This window comes from Sinocyclocheilus grahami, unplaced genomic scaffold (assembly GCF_001515645.1).
Source record: "Sinocyclocheilus grahami isolate Dianchi unplaced genomic scaffold, SAMN03320097.WGS_v1.1 scaffold1034.1, whole genome shotgun sequence".
In the NCBI taxonomy this organism is placed as follows: domain Eukaryota; kingdom Metazoa; phylum Chordata; class Actinopteri; order Cypriniformes; family Cyprinidae; genus Sinocyclocheilus; species Sinocyclocheilus grahami.
In genome coordinates this window covers 558,035-576,177 of record NW_015506213.1, presented here as the reverse complement: position 1 = coordinate 576,177, position 18,143 = coordinate 558,035, and the positions used below count along the sequence as shown (strand labels likewise).

Below are 18,143 nucleotides of genomic sequence, written 5' to 3'. Positions count from 1 at the left end.
GTATGTATGTCTGAAGAAAATATGTGTATGTAAGAGAAGAATGTATGTATGTAAGAGAGAGAGTATAGTGGAAACGGAAGGCAGGTCAGGCGCGATCAGTGTTACGTTCAGGACAGTTCCTGATTAGCATGGCTGAGGTATTTTATTTATTTTTTAATATATATATATATATATATATATATATATACATTATCATCGTGAAAAGGTTACATGACCTCGTCTCTTGAGGGAGTTGTGATTGAGACTCAGCCTCAGTCGTGTTGCCAGATACAGGTATTATAAGCGTCTATGGATTTTTTTCCCACTTAATTTAGGAAGTGAATAAAGTGGGAGGTTGCAAGTTAGGGACAGCGATATCTTTATATTATTTCCATAACTCAAGATTTGGACTCATTGCAGTTTATTTCTTTTTAGATTGTTTGTTTGTTGTTCAATATCTCGCAACGCCAGCATTTAAACTGACAGTAATCAAAAACGACCAGGTTACAGTTTTTGCCTATTGCTTGAACACTATAGACACATGCTTAGACCAAAGTAACAAAACTTGAAGCTTTTGTTACTATACATTAAACACAGTGTAACCATACCTTAAAAGGGGTCATATGATGCGATTTCAATTTTTCCTTTCTCTTTGGAGTGTTACAAGCTCTTGGTGCATAAAGAAGATCTGTAAAGTTGCAAAGACTAAAGTCTCAAATCCAAAGAGATATTCTTTATAAAAGTTAAGAGTCAGCCACGCCCCCCTAAAACGGCTCGTTCTAACACGCCCCCACATGTCTACATCACTATGTGGGAAGATTTGCATAATGCCGCCCAAATGTTCACGCAAAGAAAGAAGGCGTAACTTTTATTCTCGCTGTAGTATTGTTGCTGCCGCCATGTCGTGAAGATGCTGTGGGTTTCGTTGTGAAAGCAAAACTACTTTGTTTGGTCTTCCAAAAGAGGATGATATCCGCTCCGTCATGCCTAGAGCTGATCCGTGCTGGTCGCTGAGGGAATACATCAACTTTCACCGTGGACGAAGCAGAGTCCAGCCCGGGGTCGTCACATGTGTTTGCCGCTCATTTGTCGGATCTCGACCCCACCGCCTCAGCTCACTCTATCCCGGCCTCAGCGCACGCTAAGCTGGGGCTTCCCCTCATGCTAGGCCGCTGTGTTTTTCGTTGTGAAAGCGAAAATACTTTGTTTGGTCTTCCAAAAGAAGACACGACTAGAAATCAGTGGTTAAGTTGTATTTACAATACTGTTCCAGAACAGTTTAACTCAAATATCCAGATGTGTGCAGTACATTTTATGGAGGACTGTTTTCTGATCCTGGGAGAGTAACGTTAGACTAAAATGCCGGCAGTTCTGACTCACGTAAGTACGTTTTCATTTAAAGGATTTGCCACTGATGATTCAAACGCGAGTTTTGGGCAGTGTAGAGTAGCACTTGTTGTTTGTCATTTCTCCGATATATATATGTCCTAGCATTGCAGACATACAGTAATTTATTAATGGGATGTTCAATTGTAGTCTTTATTTTGATGCAGCCGCAATGAACCTGGCCTGCCATGGTGTGCATCTGAGGGGGTATTGAATGTCAGGCTTGTATTGTCCTCCGAGAGTTTCCTTTTAAAGGAGGGAAAGTTTAGCCAAAATAAAAAAATCTGTCATCATGTACTCACCCTCAAGATGTTTCAAAGCCATAAGAATGCAAAAAATGCTGGAGCTGCACTTGCTGGATATCAGTGTTCTTGGGCCGCACGCATCTCTGGCTATTCAAATTTGACAGGTGAGGGAGATCATCCAACCGGTGTTGCCATCTTTGGGAAAATATGTCATCCCATGAGTATTTGTGCTTGAGTAGATCTTGTAAGTTTCTCCTCACAGTGTCAACAGCTTCTTTAGTGAATGTGCCTGCATTATCAGTGGCGATTTTCATTAATGCAAAGCTTGTACTGCCAGAGGAACTGGATGCTGCAAAAAGATGGATTACTATCCAGTATTCTTACAGACTTTTTCAATGTCTGCCAAAAGGGTTGCTGCCAAAAATACAGGAGAACACCCAAGAGAGTGCTTGTAAGGCCTTGATGACCTTTCCCATGAATCTAGAATGGCCTTAGAATATATGGCCTGTAGAATATAATAGAAAGAAGGAGAGATCCTTCTCGAATCTTCTGACAAGGACGAGAGCTCTTTGCATTGCTACCATTTATCTCCAATAGACATTTCCCAATGGTCTTCCACATTGTATTGTTGCACTTACCAGATCCTCAATTTTAGCTATGGAAATGTACTTTTACACATGGCCTACCGAACGGGGCAGGCTCCATAACAGCAGTTAAGTGGTCCATTTACCACAGATCCCAGAAAAGTCTTCACTGCTTAGGGCCCATGACAGTTACTGATTCTTCACCATTGCCTTAGGGCACCATTAGGGCTCCACTGTCTTGGGAGTGTTGACTCCTATCAGCATCAATCTGATAAAACTAAACCTCTTTCAAATACAGTCATTCATTCAAATCCTCCTGAAATGCAGTATTGAAACAGAGATTTTGTTTTAGGCCTACATATAAACTTCAGGAAATGCAGTTATAGAGTACATGGGACATTATAAGACTGAATTGTTGAACTGTTGTGGCAATTCTTTATTTGTGGACATTGAGTCATCTTTTTTTTCACTTGAAGTTTTTCTCTTTGCACATTGTCTGGGATATTTATAATATTTATTGGATATTTATATAGGGTATAGGATATAGTTATTCTTGCCTTCATCATATGATCCCTTTAATATATTCATTGGCAACTTTGTCTTAATTACCAATATGCTATTTTAGAGTCCTTTCATAGGATCCATGCACAGACACCTTTGTACCAGCATTTTATCTTAGATGTATATTGCTCTAAAGAGTGCAGTTTGTCTTTGCTATTGTCAGCTTTGTCCTCTATGTTGTGTTCAAAGGTTATAATGGAGGAAGTGTAATGCAGTACATTGCTTTTAATAGTTTTTGTTGCTACAAAATTTCTTCAGCAATATATTTGTATTTTCACTGGTCAGTGTGGGATCACTGATTTCACTTGAATGAGTTGAACTGCCTGCATGAGTCGCTGGAGGTTTGGATGCTTTAAAACATGAGCTGATTCCGAGTCTGAAGGATCATACATTTGAGATGTTCTTGACTGCCCTCTCTGTGAATTGTCCAGATATGCATTCATGCCATCCCTAGGAACTGGAGTTGATGTTTCGAACTCCTCAAGTGTCTTTGTTTCATTTGGCCATGGAAGCAGCTAGTTCTGTTTGAATGTTCAGCTTTGTCTTTTTTTTAATGAGCTGCTGTAAGTTTAGCCTTGTCCAAGTCCAGGGCATGTGTCTCATGTAAAGCAGTGGCTCATGTCTTTACGCTGGCTCTCTCAGCCTCAGCTACAGCTTGTGCACGTGCAGATGAAGAAGTACTCTTAGATGCTTTGCTGAAAGTGGCTGATACACTACCTTCAGGTCTCGCATTTCATCGTTTGAACAAGCTGCACCTCTGTTCCCCCATTGGGTTAGTGCAACATCTGTTTAAACATGTTTTTCAGAGATTTTGAATCTGATGAGCTTTTATTATCCATCCATAAATCCAACTCCTTTTGAAAATCAACGAAGTGCTGAACTTCTGGATCATATCAATCTAAACGGTCAGTGTATTTCTCACCCTCAGGCATGCAAATCATCAAAATTCAGGATGTTTTATTAAAAATAAATGTGTCAATGCTCTAATTCAAAATAAACTTGTAAAGACACATTCTCTAAATATAGATAATATTGTGAATCAATAAAATGATATAATTAGGTTAAGCAAAGTCTTATAAAATAAAAAAAAGACTAAAATGGTCCAATACGCTTAATTTCAGGCTATTCAGACAATGAGTCTATTGTCACATGTTAGGTGTGACGGGTGAGTTTTGCTTACCGGCAGGCACTGCTACATTTTCCTTCAGCGATATCGTCCTCATCATCCCCCCACACATCTACAGCAGAGAATATTAGTGCTATCAGCACAGCACAGCAGCACACCAGCGCAAAGATCGCAATGCATTTGTGCTGAGACTGCAAAAAACAAGAGGAAGAAGCAAAATCACTCATTCAGAGCTAGAATTTGAATATGAACAGCTGCTTTGCCTTTAGAGATAGACATTTAAACCCTGGCTATGTGCAGAAGGAAACAATTCAGTTGAAATTTGAAAGTTTATCCATGGCATGTACAAGTGTAAAAGAGTGGTTGGTATCTAAATCTACCTGCTGTTGTGCAGTGTTGGGGGTAACACATTACAAGTAACGCGAGTTATGTAATCAGATTACTTTTTCAATTCACTAGTAAAGTAACGTATTACTTTTTAATTTAGAACAAAATATCTGAGTTACTTTTTCAAATAAATTTTCCCATGTGTTGACTGACAGCTCTGGTGTTGCCATGTTGAGAGAAATCAGGAGTAAGTGCAGAGGCTCTGTGTAAACATGGTCTTACTGTAGTTCTAGACTGATCTGAACATGCATTTACTCATCTCACCTGCACAATGAATGAAAACAGTGCGATGCAAACCTGCAATAATTAAATGTATTAAATAACACAAATACCTGTTATGCATTTAATCCTATTTTATTAACTAATATCTTTACTGCCGAACTTCGATGATCCAGTTCAAGCATATTAATAAGCAAAACTTACTTTGTTGATTTGTTCTTCTTTTATTTTTTTATTGCTGAAGAGTGTTGAACTTTCTTCTCCTGCATTCTATGCTTCATGCAATCCAGAATGGCTGCTTATTAATTTCACTTTTGGTGTGAAAGGGCCTTTACATTTGCCAAAAATAAAAACATTTATATTAAAAACAAATTAGCAAGCCCAGCCCAGACGAGAAAAAGTAATGCAAAAGTAATGTAACGCATTACTTTCCATAAAAAGTAACTAAGTAATGCAGTTAGTTACTTTTTTTTAGGGAGTAACCAGGGGTTAAATTGGGATTTGTTATGTTGGGGGGGGGGCTCTATGGTATCGAGTTTATGTGTGTATATATATGTGTCTGTGTGTGTGTGTGTGTTTTGTTTCTTGGCAAATATGATTTATTCTGAAGCAATATTTTCATCAGTTATCTATCAGCTGTGACATATAAATCTGCGTGTTTTTTATATTTTAATATTTTTTGCCTTTATAGAGGGCATTTTCCCAATAATCTATTTAATACTTTAATTTCAAATTCTTACATTTGATCCATAAATTCAATAATAATGATTGTGATCTATACGTTATCAAATTAAATCATTTACACTGAAATATACAGCTGCATTAAATAATATTATGAGATTCGTTTCAATATTTTTGAATATACAAACAAGAATTGATGGTGGAAATGATACATTTCAACGAAATGAAAATGCCAGTAGGTGCCAGTATGAGCATTTAATGAGTGAGTCATTGAGTCATTCATTCAAACGATTCTTTCAAATGGCAGATGCATCAGATGTTTGTGCATGGGCTAATGAAAATTTGACTCAACTGATTTGTTTAAAACACGGAATCAATCAGCAATGAATCAGCTGGTTGCTGTGAGATGCGCTGTGTTTCCGCCTAAAAAGTAAGTGACCTAATATTATTGTATTTGCTTATTGAACTGTTTATAGAACTATTGAACAGTCGTAATGGTGAAAACGTTGTGTGATGTTGCCTAACTAACTATTTTAAATATTTTAAAAAATCAATTTTGAATGTTTACCTCAGGATGCTGAGTTTCTTAGTGTTGCGCGTTTTGATTTCTCCTGGAGAGGCTGTGTGAGCCTCACCTAAGTAGCGCAACCTTATTCCATCAATAGATGCATTATATACAGTAGCTATGTCCACTATTCGCCACTTACTCTCAATGTATTAAAATCAGAATAATACTTGCATTTTGGTGTTTACATAGTTATTTTTGGTTACTGATGTTTTAATCATGTTACTTATCTTGCATTAATGAAGTGTTTATGTCGAGCCCTGGAGTCTATGTATCAGGCCTTAGCCCTGGACAGCCCCGGCCCAATTTAAACCCTGGGAGTAACGCAATATTGTAATGCATTACTTTTAAAAGTAACTATCCCCAACACTGCTGTTGTGCAGTTACAGTAAAGATGGGAATTAATGGTTCACTGGTTTTCACCTACCTGATTACAATTACAGTTTTGTGCAAAATTTCTTATAACTGAAACCATCATTGTTTGTTTGTCTTTGTGAGTGAGTCATGACTAAGACAAAGGGGGAAAAACAGTCACAGAATTTACTGCTTCAGTGTGTGTGTGTGTGTGTATACAGGTTTATATGGTTTATGAGGACACAAATGTGTATAATGTTAGGTATTACAATGTGGTTTATGAGGTTTACACTTCCTTTGTCCCTGTAGACCAAATTATTTAAAAAACAAAATCAAACAAACAAAAACTTTTTTTTTTGAGAATGTAAAAATGCCTGTAGCTTTGTGTGAGGGGTAGGTTTAGGGGTAGGGTTGGGGTTATGGGATAGAAAAAACAGTTTTTACAGAATAAAAACTATTACACCTATGAAAAGTACTGTAAACCACACGTACCAATGTGTGTGTGTGTGTGTGTGTGTGATGCAATACTAGCAGTACAGTTTTCCCTTAGCTTGCAAGGAGACTTCAATTTAAATCAGGAACAATGAGCAAAACTGCAACTTAATCTGACAGCCAGTGATGTCACGAATCCGGACCATGGACTTCCGTTCGATTGCCACCAGAGGTCACTCTTCCGTTACATTGACTCTCACACTACACAAACTGTTGCATGTCATCCTGGACTACATATCATATCATCCATTGCACTGATTGCACACAGCTGTAACCAATCTCACACTCACTATATTACACCCCCTCAGATCCTTTTCAAACTGCCGAGTATTGTTTAGCGTGTATCACTGCTATAGCTGATAGCTACCTTACGGAGCCTGCTTAGTTTTCCTAGCCTTATCTTAGTCTTGCCTTGTCTGTTTTCTCATGTTCTGATCTTTGCCTTGAACCTGGATTATCCCTCTAGTCTCGCCCCTGTTGGATTACGTTTGCCGTCGACTGACCCTTGCTTGTTTACTGGACTGCTCCTGTTTTGGCTTCTATATACCTGCTTGCCATTGCCTGACCCTTGCCTGTTTTGACCACGCCCTTAATAAAGCTTGCAAATGGATCCGTACGTCTCACGTCTTGTTTGCCCCGTAACAAGTGATCATTCACCATATATTTTCATTTAGTTTCATGGGAAGAAAAGCCATGCAAGTTTCTTAGGACATTTGATATATTTTTCTCACCATATGTTTCTCAACAGTATATTTTAATTTAGATTGGTACTTATAAGCATAAAATAAGTGCTTATTAAATTCAAATGCACAATTTTAAATTATTATGACATTTTTTATTGAAATGAAGTAGAATACTGTTACTAAAATGAGCGTAAGTGATGCAAGTCAGGGCTTATAAACTATTAGGAATCATATTATACAGCTGCAGCACACTCCAATCATTTCTCATTTTCACACTCCCCCCGTCTGACTGGAAGAGGTGGAGGTACTGGTCTGCTTATCTCTAATGATTGGAGATTTAATCCTTTACCATCTCTGGATATCAACAGCTTCTTTGAATCACATTCAGTTACTGTCACCCACCCTATTAAAATCCATTTTGTAGTTGTTTATTGACCCCCCCAGGACCACTAGGTAACTTCTAAGATGAATTAGATGTCCTGCTTCCAACCTTTCCTGAGGATGGTACTGCCCTAGTTATGATTGGAGACTTCAACATCAAGCTAGATAAACCTCAGGCTGCAGACTTCCACACTCTGCTTGCCTCTTTTGATCTCAAGCGAGTGTTAACTACGGCTACTCACAAATCAGGCAAACAACTGGACCTTATTTACACATGACATTGCTCCACTGATCATGTGCTGGTTACTCCACTGCACACCTCGGATCACTTCCTTCTCACTCTTAACCTCAACATTGTTCCTGACACAACACATACCCCTACGCATGTCATCTTTCGACATAACCCCTAAACAGTTCTCATCACTTGATGCCAACTTTCTGCTCCACTCTGATGTCTTGTTTAGACACTGTCTGCCCCATCTCTTCAAGGCCAGCCTTTACCTCCCTTTCTGCCCCTTGGCTATCTGATGTTCTCTGCGAGCATTGTTCTAAGCTAAGGGCTGCGGAGAGGGTGTGGCAAAAAAAAAGAAAAAGAAAAATCCTACTGACCTTTGTATGTATCAGTCACTTGGGTTCTCTCATTTTAAAGTTCATATACTTTTGTCATGCTTTGTCTTTTATTGGATATTGTTTTTATATTTCTTGTTGTATTGTACTTTATTGTATATTGTTGTGTATCTTTATATTTATTGTCTTTGTAATTTATTGTCTGTTTCCCTTCTACCCCGTTTTTTACTAAAGTGTAGGCCTAATTTTAACTAAATAGGCCTAATTTTATTGTGCCTAGTACATATGACAATAAAGATCTTGAATCTCTCCTCTGTTCCTTCTCTGCTAATGTCTCCACTGATATAAAAAAACATACTACCACAACAAAATTAACAATTAATCTGAAAACAACTCTTGCATGCTCTTCCCTCCCTCCTTTGTCCTCCTTCATCATCTCTAACAGCTGAAGACAACATTCCTCATTAAAACAACTGCAACCATCAGTGCACAATTCTCAACACCTCAAACTGTCAAACACATCTTACAAGCAAACACACATTCGTTTACATCCTTCTCTTCACTCTCCGAGGCAGAAGTCTCTAAACTCATCCTTTCTAATCATTGTTCTATTTGTCCGGTTGATCCTATTCCATCTCATCTTCTTTAAGCCATTTCTCCTGCACTTGTACCTGCACTCACTCATATCATTAACGCATCCCTTCACACTGGTGTTTTCCCCTCAACATATAACAGGCCCATATAACCCCACTACTTAAGAAACCCACTCTTAACCCAATTCTTTTAGGGAATTACAGACCGGTTTCCCTTCTGCCTTTCATTGCAAAAACGCTTGAACGAGCTGTGTTCAACCAAGTCTCTGCCTTTCTCACACAGAAAAACCTCCTGGACAGCAACCAGTCTGGTTTCAGAAGTGGACATTCAACCGAGAAAGCCTTGCTCTCAGTTGTTGAAGCCCTAAGATGGGCGGATTCCAAATCTTCAATACTTATCTTGCTGGATCTGAAAGTGAAAGAAAGTGAGGTGACATGACATGTGGCCAAGTATGGTTACCCATACTCGGAATTAGTGCTCTGCATTTGCTCAAGGGCGCCTGTTAGACAAGCTGAGATGTGGTATTGAAAGTGGAAGAGAGCGCTGTACATTCACTCCCCCCACCTACAATCCCTGCCGGTACGAGACTCTAACTTGCAACCTTTGGGCTACGAGTCCAACTCTCTAACCATTAGGCCACGACTTCCCCATGACAGTCCGCTGCTTTTGACACAGTTAACCACCAGATCGACCGCACTCCAGTGGTTTGAGTCTTACCTCTCAGATAGGTCCTTCAAGGTATCTTGGAGAGGTGAGTTGTCCAATTTTGCAACATCTAACTACTGGGGTGCCTCAGGGTTCAGTTCTTGGACCACTTCTCTTCTCTGTCTACATGGCATCACTAGGCTCAGTCATTCAGAAACATGGCTTTTCATATCACTGCTATGCTAATGACACTCAACTCTACCTCTCATTCCATCCTGGGGATCCGACGATAGCTGCTCGCATCTCAGCTTGTCTAACAGACATTTCTTGCTGGATGAAGGATTATCACCTTCAGCTCAACCTTGCCAAGAAAGAACTGCTTGTGGTTCCATCGAACCCTTCACTTCATCACAATTTCTCCATCCAACAAGTGCATCAACCATAATTCCTCCCAGGACAGCCAAGAATCTTGAAGTTGTGATTGATGACCAGCTGAATTTCACATACCACTTTACTAAAACTGCCTGGTCCTGCAGATTTGCTTTATACAACATTAGGAAGATCAGGCCCTTTATTACGGAACATGCTACATAACTCCTTGTTCAAGCTCTTGTTCTGTCCAGACTGGACTATTGCAATGCTCTCTTGGCAGGTCTTCCAGCCACTTCTATCAAACCTCTGCAGCTAATCCAGAACACGGCAGCAAGATTAGTCTTTAATAACCCGAAAAGAGCTCATGTCACACCTCTGTTCATCAATTTGCACTGGATATCAATAGTTGCTTGCATAAAAGGCATTGATGTTTGCCTACAAAACAACCACTGGCTCTGCACCCCTTTAACTAAATTCAATTCTTCAGACGTATGTGCCCTCCAGAAGCTCATTATATTATATATGCACATTATATTATAGTGCCATCCCAAAGAGGCAAAAAAAATCACTTTTCACATACTTTCACCTTAACTATTCCCAGCTGGTGGAATAACCTGCCCAACTCAATCAGCTGATTCTTTAGCCATCTTCAATTCCATCTAAACTTGACCCTCTAACACTAGCACTCTCTATTCTATTTCTATTCTATCTACTTGCTTTCTTTTTATTTATTAAAAAACCTTGACATTCTAAAACTAACACTTTTCTATTTGTAATCTACCTAAAAGTTTCTTTGAATTTATTATTAAAAAATATGACCCTTTAACACTAGCGTTCTTTTTTTTCTATTTTATCTACTTTATTTATTTTTCCAGAAGAAGAGTTACAAAGTTGGGAAGAAGGACCATTGCACTTGGCAGATGTACAACCCCTGGGATGAACCGAGATGGAAGTCTATGTAAATAACCATAAATGGGTAATGCCTATTGTAATCATGTCTGAAGAAATGCTTGTTTTTCTAGCAATACTATCAATTTAAATACTTTCTGTTCTGCAGCGAGTAACATTCATTTAATTAATTCACTTTATTTATAGAGCACTTTACAACTGCACCTGCAGACCAAAGTGCTGTACAATTAAAAAAAAACACTTAATTAAAACACATGACTTAAAACAACACAGATCCTACTAACAACAAAGACTAGCCCACCCTCTGAAAGGTTAAAGACAAGAAGTAGTTTTTGACTTCAACTTTAAAAACATGCAAAGATGAGACTTCTCTAAGTTCCTGAGGAAGACTATTCCAGAGCTTCGGCCCCGCAACAGCAAAGGTCTGATCCCCTTTTAACTTTAAATGAGTACGAGGGACAGTAAGCAATAACTTATTATTGGATCTTAGAGACCTAGGTGCTTGACGAACAGCAACAAGCTCAGACACGTAAGCAGGGGCCAAACCATGCACTGCTTTAAAAATGTACAGAAGAGTTTTATATTTTATCCTGTAGTTCACTTGTAGCCACTTGAGAGAAGCTAAAAAGAGATATGATGACTTTTCTTAGCACCCACTAACAGCCTAGCTGCTGCATTCTGAACTAATTGCAAGCGTGAGATAGTGGTCTGACAGGACTCCACATACAAGACATTGCAATAATACAAACGAGACAAAACAAAGGCATTAATAACCTTCTCTAAGTCTTTTCTTGACAGAATAGGCTTTAGTCGAGCAATAGACCTAATCTGGAAAAAACAAGTCTTTACTACAGCATTAATCTGCTTGTCAAATTTCAGCTCTGGGTCAAACACCACACCTAAGTTCCTTATTTGTTCACGGCAATAATTAGACCATGAATCCAAATATGTGGACATATCTAAACATCCTCTGGCAGGGCCAAAAAACATAATCTCAGTTGTACTCTGGTTCAGCTGAAGCAGATTTTGTGTCATCCAGCTCTTAACCTCCTCTAGGCATGCAAATAGCAAATTAGAACCATTGTTCTCTCCCACTCTCATAGGTAAATAGATCTGAGTATCATCCGCATACAAATGGTACGACATGCCATATTTAAAAAAAAATTTGAACCCAGGGGCAACATATACAATGAAAATAAAATAGGGCCAATAACAGAACCCCGGGGGAGCCCACAAGTAACAGGCACTGCCATTGAAACAAAGTTACCATACTTTACAGAGGATGATCTATGTGACAGATAAGACTTAAACCACTCTAAAATGGTCCCACGAATTCCAATTAAATGGGATAACCGCTTTATAAGAATCACGTGGTCTATTGTGTCAAAAGCTGCACTTAAGTCCAATAAAATCAGAGCTGCCACGTTACCTGCATCTCTGATTATACTGAGGTCATTAACAACTCTTAAAAGTGCAGACTCAGTGCTGTGACCTGCCCTAAAACCGAAATTGAAATTTGTCTTAAGATCTCATACCTACTTAAAAATGACATTAACTGGGAATAAACCACCTTCTCTAAAATCTTTGATAGGCATGGTAATTTTGAGATGGGACGATAATTCTTCAGTTCCAAAGGGTCTAAATTAGGCTTTTTAAGAAGTGGCTGAATAACCGCCTGCTTAAGGCCTGTTGGAACAACTCCATTATGAAGACTACTGTTAACAATAGAAGTAATATTCGGCCCAACAACATCAACCATCTCCTTAAGAAGACGTAAATGAACCATATCACAACCACCAGATGTAGCTTTCAAACGCATAATGATGTCCATAACTTGCGCCAGAGACACCTGCTCAAAGAGTTCAAAACTCCTTACACAAGCTGGTGATATCACAAACTCAACTGAAGACGTAGGCAGACTAGTTCTAATCTTTTCTACTTTTTCCACAAAAAATGTCCGAAATATTTCACATACCTCCAATGAGGGGGTCAAGGTAGAACATCCATTCTGATTGAGAAGTCTATTAATTGTTGAGAAAAGGGCTGCAGGGGCATTATATTTCTGTGCAATGACACTTGAGAAATAATTTTGCCTTGCAGTTCTCACAGCAGCCTGATAGTCTGAAAAACACTGCCTCATAAATTGAAGTGAAACCTGTAGCTTATCCATTCTCAATTTCTGTTCAGCCTTCCTGCATTCCTGCCTCAGATAACAAGTATAGTTGTTAAGCCATGGAGTTGGATTAAGTTTAGGTTTCCTAACTTTATATGGGGCCACTACATCTAAGATATCGGAGCAAACAGAATTGAACAATAACAACAGCTCATCTGGGCCCACAGAAGGAGAAGGAGACTCAATCACATTCACAAATGAAGAGGAATTATATACCGCAGAAAATTCTACCGCCGAGGATAAAGTAATAAGACGAGAACAAAACACACCTGACTGTGACAAAACTGGTTTGCATGGCATAACAACATAAAAAAAATTACAGGCATGTGATCAGACAGACCATAATTTAAAACATCGACATTACAAATAGGAAGGCCCAGAGATAAGACCAAGTCCAAAATATGGCCTTGCTCATGGGTTGGATCTGAAATAAACTGTGAAATTAAAATAGTCCACCAGCTGTAAAACATCAGAGACCATAGGCTTATTTGGACAACACACATGAATATTGAAGTCCCCAAGAATTAAAATGTTATCACAACTTGGCACAATATGTGATAAAAACACTGAAAACTGCTGAATGAAATCCTTGTTATATTTCGGTGGTCTGTAGACCAACACACACAGAACAGATTTCCAGCCATCATACATCATTACTGAGCCTCAAAGCTCTGATAGCAAAGCCCGCCCATCTGCTACGCTTCCGATGGCGATTGCTCCGAATCTGCCGAGTTCGCCGGTACCCACATACATGGTACATGCCCACATGCCAGTACCCGAGCCAATCCACTGACATAGACGGCATGAATCGCGGGTGAAAACAACACTTTCCACTCCGAGTGAGATCGTCCATCACTGCATGAATGTGAAGCAAAGTTTTGCAGTCATAAGTCCAGAGAGAGTAGTTAGGGCTAATTAGACATACAAATAAAACAAAAAACATTAAAATAGACAACACGGAACGACGGCCAGCCAACACACATGGCGCCATCTTGCTTGCTTAGTTGGAAAGGTTACAACAGATTGATGTAACAACTAACAACTACTGGTTCAGACCTAATGAGAAAAAAGATTCCTTTCAATGGTGGCTTCCAGAAGCTGAATTATTGTGGACTTGAACAGCCAGTCTTTTTATTTACAGTCATTCTGCCACCTCATGTGTAGCTATAAATAATAGTACCATAATGGTATGATTATTGGTGATCAACAATGCAGCATATGGTGCTGAGATCTAACACTATTAAAAGTACAGAGAGACCAGATTCAACAGCTACTAATAAATAATTGACCCCTTTAACACAGCAGCCTCTGTGCTTTGAACAGCTCTAAATAAGAAGTGTAAAAGATCTTCACGGGCTTTAGGGGTAAAGTGAAGTTGCCGGGTGAAGCACCTTGCTAATGGTACTGAACAGAACTTTTGGGCAATGTGCATTTCTATTAATTCACTCTGAGAAATATTTTGTTCCTGCATGTTGTTGTTGTTGACTGCATGCTGACAATTACTGAGAGAATCTTTAAAATTTTTATAGGAGGTTTGCAGCTTGCCTCTCTTCCTCGTATTCAGTTTTTCTACAGATCTGTCTAAGAGCATTATTACTATAGCATGACCGAGGCTGAGATTCAGGATGTTTAAGTCAGAGTGGGGAAAAATCATTCATAATGTTCAAGCATACAGAATTAAATTACAACACTTATCTCATCTGTGCCTCAATAATAGTAGATAGTGGGCAAGCTACAACTTTAGCATCTGTGATAAAGCAATACAAAAATGCACACACACAGGTATTTATCTTCTGGAGGTTTTGTCTCCGCAAAATAAATAAAATAAAATAATAGATGTTGACAATTATTATGACCTTTTTTAAATCTTACATTGATTGATTGATTGTATTAAAAAATGATCTGATGTTTTGTAACATTTTATAATGACTAATTAGACTTATTCACTTTACGTCTGTGTGTGTGGAACATAGCAGACTCAGGGAAAGCAGAGGGATCCATGTGCAGAGATTTATTTGTAGCAACAGAGCAAATCACAGTCTTTTAATCTGGGTAACACAGTCCAGGGTCAAACACCAAGAAAACTGTCCAATCGGTAAACCAAATCCAAAAACACACATCCAAGAGGGTAAACGATGAGACAAGTCAGATAATCCAAAAACAAGGCAAGACACATCAATGAAAAATATCAGATTTGCAGACTAGGCAAACAACACTTCACAAATTACAAATGGATGTTACAGTGTGTGTCTATGTGTGTGTGTGTGTGTGAGGGTTTGGCCTACATTATGAGGGTTAGGCTAGTGTCCTCATAATATAGTTTGTACTCAGGTTTCAGGTCTGTGTACCTCCATTATTAGGACATACAGTAACATTTTTTTTAAAAATGCTAAATGTTTTCTGTGAGGCTTATGTTTAGAGTTAGGGAACAGAAATCAGATAATATAACATATCATTAGTTCAGTTTAAATACCATTATATCTTTGGAAATTCCCCAACAGAATTGAACAATAACAACAGCTCATCTGGGCCCACAGAAGGAGAAGGAGACTCAATCACATTCACAAATGAAGAGGAATTATATACCGCAGAAAATTCTACCGCCGAGGATAAAGTAATAAGACGAGAACAAAACACACCTGACTGTGACAAAACTGGTTTGCATGGCATAACAACATAAAAAAAATTACAGGCATGTGATCAGACAGACCATAATTTAAAACATCGACATTACAAATAGGAAGGCCCAGAGATAAGACCAAGTCCAAAATATGGCCTTGCTCATGGGTTGGATTTGAAATAAACAGTGTGAAATTAAAAGAGTCCATCAGCTGGAGACCATTGGCTTATTTGGACAACACACGTGAATATTGAAGTCCCCAAGAATTAAAATGTTATCACAACTTGGTACAATATGTGATAAAAATTCTGAAAACTGCTGAATGAAATCCTTGTTATATTTCGGTGGTCTGTAGACCAACACACACAGAACAGATTTCCAGCCATCATACATCATTACTGAGCCTCAAAGCTCTGATAGCAAAGCCCGCCCATCTGCTACGCTTCCGATGGCGATTGCTCCGAATCTGCCGAGTTCGCCGGTACCCACATACATGGTACATGCCCACATGCCAGTACCCGAGCCAATCCACTGACATAGACGGCATGAATCGCGGGTGAAAACAACACTTTCCACTCCGAGTGAGATCGTCCATCACTGCATGAATGTGAAGCAAAGTTTTGCAGTCATAAGTCCAGAGAGAGTAGTTAGGGCTAATTAGACATACAAATAAAACAAAAAACATTAAAATAGACAACACGGAACGACGGCCAGCCAACACACATGGCGCCATCTTGCTTGCTTAGTTGGAAAGGTTACAACAGATTGATGTAACAACTAACAACTACTGGTTCAGACCTAATGAGAAAAAAGATTCCTTTCAATGGTGGCTTCCAGAAGCTGAATTATTGTGGACTTGAACAGCCAGTCTTTTTATTTACAGTCATTCTGCCACCTCATGTGTAGCTATAAATAATAGTACCATAATGGTATGATTATTGGTGATCAACAATGCAGCATATGGTGCTGAGATCTAACACTATTAAAAGTACAGAGAGACCAGATTCAACAGCTACTAATAAATAATTGACCCCTTTAACACAGCAGCCTCTGTGCTTTGAACAGCTCTAAATAAGAAGTGTAAAAGATCTTCACGGGCTTTAGGGGTAAAGTGAAGTTGCCGGGTGAAGCACCTTGCTAATGGTACTGAACAGAACTTTTGGGCAATGTGCATTTCTATTAATTCACTCTGAGAAATATTTTGTTCCTGCATGTTGTTGTTGTTGACTGCATGCTGACAATTACTGAGAGAATCTTTAAAATTTTTATAGGAGGTTTGCAGCTTGCCTCTCTTCCTCGTATTCAGTTTTTCTACAGATCTGTCTAAGAGCATTATTACTATAGCATGACCGAGGCTGAGATTCAGGATGTTTAAGTCAGAGTGGGGAAAAATCATTCATAATGTTCAAGCATACAGAATTAAATTACAACACTTATCTCATCTGTGCCTCAATAATAGTAGATAGTGGGCAAGCTACAACTTTAGCATCTGTGATAAAGCAATACAAAAATGCACACACACAGGTATTTATCTTCTGGAGGTTTTGTCTCCGCAAAATAAATAAAATAAAATAATAGATGTTGACAATTATTATGACCTTTTTTAAATCTTACATTGATTGATTGATTGTATTAAAAAATGATCTGATGTTTTGTAACATTTTATAATGACTAATTAGACTTATTCACTTTACGTCTGTGTGTGTGGAACATAGCAGACTCAGGGAAAGCAGAGGGATCCATGTGCAGAGATTTATTTGTAGCAACAGAGCAAATCACAGTCTTTTAATCTGGGTAACACAGTCCAGGGTCAAACACCAAGAAAACTGTCCAATCGGTAAACCAAATCCAAAAACACACATCCAAGAGGGTAAACGATGAGACAAGTCAGATAATCCAAAAACAAGGCAAGACACATCAATGAAAAATATCAGATTTGCAGACTAGGCAAACAACACTTCACAAATTACAAATGGATGTTACAGTGTGTGTCTATGTGTGTGTGTGTGTGTGAGGGTTTGGCCTACATTATGAGGGTTAGGCTAGTGTCCTCATAATATAGTTTGTACTCAGGTTTCAGGTCTGTGTACCTCCATTATTAGGACATACAGTAACATTTTTTTTAAAAATGCTAAATGTTTTCTGTGAGGCTTATGTTTAGAGTTAGGGAACAGAAATCAGATAATATAACATATCATTAGTTCAGTTTAAATACCATTATATCTTTGGAAATTCCCCAAAAATCCATGTAACACAATGCTTTGATGATAAAACGCAAAATAATTTTCACTTTATTTCTGACATATCTGCTCTGTATGCTGAGCATGTTCATGCTAAATAATATATACAACCAGAGCAACATATGCTTCATTGAGGGACAAGTTTGGTAGAAGAAGACCATCTGCCTCAAAGCAGGTTATTGACTGAAAGCTGGAAGCTTGTGATCAATAAGTCAATTAAAGCTGCATTAGGCCAGACATGGGATCCAGTGCTTGAGCTGAACTTCGTTGCAAGGCCACAAACTCCAGAGCACACATCACAAAATCACCACTGTGGAACACAATGTGCAGAATGTCACGGCTGTCATGAGAGGAAACTGTGTAGCACAGATTTTAGTAGT

At 38.7% G+C, this 18,143-nt stretch overlaps 1 protein-coding gene across 1 annotated transcript in view; it reads right to left on the bottom strand.

Annotated features, from left to right (window-relative positions):
• Window positions 1–17,619, bottom strand: part of LOC107565905 (inactive phospholipase D5-like) — a 48,750-nt gene extending 31,131 nt beyond the window's left edge. Inside the window, exons 1-2 of the mRNA XM_016251203.1 lie at window positions 17,614–17,619; window positions 3,936–4,072 (exon numbers count right to left, since the gene is read on the bottom strand). Coding sequence (XP_016106689.1) covers window positions 3,936–4,072; window positions 17,614–17,619 — 143 coding nt within the window. The remainder of the gene's footprint in view (window positions 1–3,935; window positions 4,073–17,613) is intronic.
• Window positions 17,620–18,143: the final 524 nt, after the last annotated feature.